Genomic DNA, 4,735 nt, shown 5'->3' on the forward strand with positions numbered 1-4,735 from the left:
CCCGTTCTTGTACTGGATCAGGAAGTGGTCAAACTGGCCCTCGGGGACCGTCCAGGAGAGGTGCAGGGAGTTGGGAGTGGCATCTGTGACAGCCAACTCCCCCAGGCGGGGCTTGATGGGAGGTCTGGGGGTCATGGTGGGAGGCTCTGAAGGCTTGTCCTTCTCCCCTGAATACAAACAGGGTGAGAGAGAAGGACCTGAAGGAGGGGCAGGATGTCCCAGGAGACTCTGCCCCTCTGGTCTCTCCTAGCCACCTGGAAGGAAGCGAAGTTCCTCGCTCACCTGTCAGGAACTCAACCTGGGCCGGGCCCACACGCCGCTGGCCATGGAAACCGTACAGGTTCACCAGGTATCTGTGTTTGGATTCCAGGCCAGAGAGGGTGATGTCGTTCCGGTCACCCTCCACAGGGACTATTTGCAGTTGCCCAGCCTCGTCTGTGTACTGGACCTCAAAGGAATCCACTTCTCCATCAGTCACCATCCAGGAGAGACGCACGGTGTGTGGTGTGGTCTCCTCCACGGTTAACGCCCCTAGGTGGGGCTCGGGCGCTGGAGGGCTTGGGGGCCAGATGCTGCCTTTGGTTTCATCCCTGGCTGCTGGTTCAGAGAGACAAGTAGAGATGGGTGATGGGTCTGACCTGGCATCAAGTCTCTCCAGAGGAGGAAAAGAGGGTAAGTTGAGAGGTCAGTGATAAAAGGGACCCACTGTTGATACAGGGATGAACTTGAAAGGCATCACACAACGTGCAAGAAGACAAACACAAGACCGTGCACACATGCTTCAGTGAAATGAAATGCTAGAACAGCCCCAGCTGCAGTGGGTGGAGAGCAGTCAAGGAGCTGACTGCTAGGTGCACCAGGAACTTTTGGGGTGTACGGAAACATTTTACATCTCAGTCATGTAATGGTTTCGTGAGTTACACATTAGCCATAGCTCTTAGTATGCATGAACTGATCATGTTAAATATGTCTGACAAAGCTGATCCCTCCCCCTAAATGAACGCAGAGAAGCCCCGGAGGGCAGACGCAGGTAGGAGGCACACTGCCCGCCGTCGCCACACTCACCAGTCACAGCGGTGGCGGAGATGGGACCCACACGCTTGTCCTGGTAAAGCCCGTACAGGAGCAGCTGGTACCTGTGGTTGGGGTCCAGGCCCGAGATGCTGACCTCTCTGCGGCTGCCCTCCACGGGCACCACCTGGGGCTGCCCATCCCTGTCCTTGTACTGGACCACAAAAGAGTCAAACTGGCCCTCGGGGACTGTCCACAGGAGGCGCACAGAGTCCGATGTCACACCGGTCACCTGTAGTTCCTCCCCCAGGTGAGGCTTAGTTCCAGCACCGTCCACCGTCCACTTCTCTGAGATGGAGACACACAGGGGAAAGGAATGAGCTTTTCCGGAAGGGTGGAGACTTCGCAGGGAAGGATGGACAGAGAGAGCTCTGGGGACAGGGCTGTGTGGTGGCTGGGTGTGCAGGGCTGGTGCCAACGGCTTGTGCAGCGACAAGCACTGCTTGTCCCAGCTGGAGAAGCTGGGCCCAAATACCAGTCCTAACGGCAGCCAACACATGTGGTGCCCTGACAGGGAAATGGATGCCTTCCCAGAGGGCCTCCAGGAGCAGAGCTGGGCCCTAGGGATGCGCTCACTGGTGGCGCCCTCTGCCTTGAGGGGGCCATGGCGCTTCTTGCCCCAGAGGCTGTAGAGGAGGAATCTGTACTTGTGGTCAGCTTCCAGAGGGGTGATGATGACTGAGCGCTCTTGGCCGTCCACAGGCACCACCCGGGGCCAGTCCCTATCTTTGAACTGGACCGCAAAGGAGTCAAAGTGGCCCTCCGGGACCATCCGTAAGAGGCGCAGAGAGTCTGGGGTGGGGTCTGTCACCCACAACTCCCCAAGGCGGGGTGGGGCCCCTGGTCTGGCATCTTCTCTGGCAGCTGACAAAGAGGAAAGGTTCTTGTGTTTATTTTTTCCAAAATGACTCGTTGGCTGCCTCCCTCCGGAGCTGGACAAACCCCAAATATTTCCATTACCCTCGTGTCCCTGCCACCATGTCCAGCTGGCCCAGGCCTTGCTCCACTAGGCTAGCTGAGGAGGGGTCTTCTACCCTGAGGCTGGGGAAGGAGAGTCCCAGAGGAGAATTCTCTGGGGACAGAGACAATTCCCAAAGGAGCTTCTCTGGGAAAGATTGCCCGGATTTCCTAGCTCCCCACTTGTCTTACTGTTCCTGCTGCCCGACTCTCCCACCTGCCGGAGACGATTTCCTTATGGGGCTGTAGCTTACCACAGACTTGCTCTGGTTACCGTTATTATCAGGGAGTGCCCTTCTCTGATCTCACAGGGGAAATAAAACCCCAGGGGCCTGGGGTACCAGCAGGGGTGCAGGATCTTGGAAGGGGGCAGGCAACAGGAAGAGGGGCAAGGTGTTAGAAAGGAGGTGACCCCCACGGGACCTGGTAGAGGAGTGAGAGCTGCCTGTGTGTGGGAGGAGAATGAAGCAGGGGAGCTCAGACGGGGAAGAATCTGGTGTCTGCCCAAGAAGCCATCCCAAGGTCTGAGAAGGAGCTGGCCTGCTGCCTTTCTGGACAGCAAGGGCGCTGACGGCATTGTTATTGCGAGAGTTTTCTGGCAATAGGGAGCCCCCAGGGGCAGGGGAGGGCCTGGACCAAACCCCAGGAAAGGGGTACAGCTGGCCTAGGCCCAACAGGGCCTGCCTGAGCAGCCAGCTCTGGGCTCCTCTGGTCCCAGTTTCTGAGATGTAAGGAGGAGGGCAAAGGATGAAGGGGACATTGTGGGGCAGGATATCTGGGACCTGATGGGCCCGTGGGGTAAGGAGCTGGGTGAGAGTTGGATGGGAGCTCAGGAGTGATGGCTACTTGGGGCTAAAGACTCACAAGGCTCGGGGGGGGGGGGGGTCCTGGCTCCCTTTACCCCCTTGTCCAGCACCCCTAGATTCCCATATTCTATTTTCCAGGAAGACACCTGAAGGGGCATTTCCCCATTTATGGGAATAGAAATGACAATGGAGAGCAGTCTGCAGGGGAGCTCTCAGGTTCTGGGGTGGGGTGGGCATCCGGGGTGAGCTAAGGATGTCTCAAATGAAACGCAAGTGGTGGGCAATGGGGAGACCTAGCAGATGGGTGAGGAGATCAGGCTTAGTGGTAGGGGTGGGAAGCTGACAGCGTATTGGCGTGAGGGGGTCTTCTCACCTGTCTTTGCCTCCACAGAAACTGGGCCACGTCGTTTTCCATCATGAATCCCAAACAGCAGGAACTTGTATTTCTTATCGGGCTCCAGGCTAGGGATGGTGACCTCGCGCTGGTCCCAGGCCACAGGCACCACCTGGGGCTGCCCGGCCCTGTCCTTGTACTGGACCACGAAGGAGTCGAATTCACCCTCCAGGACCGTCCAGGACAGGCCCACGGAGTCCGGGGTCATATCTGTCACTGTCAGCTCCCCCAGGCGTGGCTCCAGAGGGGGTTCAGTGGGTGTGGCAGTGGGGAGAGGAGCTGGGGAGACAGGAAACATGGCTAAGATCTCTGGGGGGGTCTCCTCCCACAGAATTTCTGGGCTCTGGGGCCCCCGGGGCTGGGAACTGAGATGAGTAACACATTTTTGTTTTCACTGTCGTCTAACTGAGATGCAGCATTTCCTTCAACAATGAAAACAGAAGTCCCAGCATTGGAATGTCAGCAGTTCTGTGTCTTTGTCACCAACAGGATCCCAGATGTTTTCTTTTTTTTGCAGTTTTGCAAATGTCTATCTATCTATCTATCTATCTATCTATCTATCTATCTATCTATCTATCTATCTATCTATCTATCTATCTATATGTATATACATGTATAATTTTTACATTATTCTTCATTTTCTGCATTTTTTCATCTTGGTTGTTTCCCCTGTGGACTTCCCACCACCAAGGATACCAGATGTTTCATGTCACTTTAAGCACTATTGCAGAAAGCGATTGCACTAATCACTACTTACAGGTATATAGGTCGACCATTACACTTGTCACTAGGCTCTCTCCAAAAACACACAATATTTTGATTGAGCCCTCCCTGGTGGAGCAGGGATTAAAGTCTCAGCACTACCACCTATCGCCAGCCACTGTGGCAGGGAGCTGACCCACAAGACACAGCAGCCCTCTCCTGTCTTCCGCTGCTCCCCTCAGCAGTGTATATGGGTAGATTCGTCTGTTCTGCTCCCACTCTGTCTCTGGTGAATCCTCTCATTTACGCACTTCTGGCCATTACCCCAGGTCTCATATACATAAATAAATAAATCATATAAAAATATTTTGATAATTGTTGATCAATATCATCAGTTCTTTGTGAGCCTAAGCATTTCACAGATGTTAAAGCATAGCTTAGAGAGGAGTCCATGGTATCACCAAATACCCGGTCACAGAAATGTTGGAAACCTGTGCCAGGAAGCCCTGAGCCCAGGAAGGAGACAGGCCAGGAGCAGTGGCAGCTTCCAGGAGGGAGGACTGGCTGGTTTGAAGGGAAAGCCAGCGCTTGGGCCAGTGGGCTCTGGCCTCTGAGATGAAACTCAAGATGAAACTTGGGTTCCTACACCCAATAAAATCAAAAAAGGGGGTTGGTGGCAGCTGTGTCCAAGTCACAGCAGGGTTGTAAATAGAAAGTGAGGAACAGCTGTGGACACCAGGAGGGAGTGAGACCATAGGCAGCTGGTTTTAGTCAGCTGGAAGGAAGACATTCAGGCCTGGGGCAC

General features: G+C 54.8%; 1 protein-coding gene across 1 annotated transcript in view; it reads right to left on the bottom strand.

Annotated features, from left to right (window-relative positions):
* The window catches only part of TNXB (tenascin XB), a 64,538-nt gene that overhangs the window by 18,051 nt on the left and 41,752 nt on the right, over nt 1–4,735 (bottom strand). Inside the window, exons 14-18 of the mRNA XM_012734379.1 lie at nt 3,208–3,593; nt 1,648–1,935; nt 1,066–1,359; nt 283–597; nt 2–167 (exon numbers count right to left, since the gene is read on the bottom strand). Coding sequence (XP_012589833.1) covers nt 2–167; nt 283–597; nt 1,066–1,359; nt 1,648–1,935; nt 3,208–3,593 — 1,449 coding nt within the window. The remainder of the gene's footprint in view (nt 1; nt 168–282; nt 598–1,065; nt 1,360–1,647; nt 1,936–3,207; nt 3,594–4,735) is intronic.

Source organism: Condylura cristata, unplaced genomic scaffold (genome assembly GCF_000260355.1).
Source record: "Condylura cristata isolate star-nosed mole 26May11 unplaced genomic scaffold, ConCri1.0 scaffold00055, whole genome shotgun sequence".
In the NCBI taxonomy this organism is placed as follows: domain Eukaryota; kingdom Metazoa; phylum Chordata; class Mammalia; order Eulipotyphla; family Talpidae; genus Condylura; species Condylura cristata.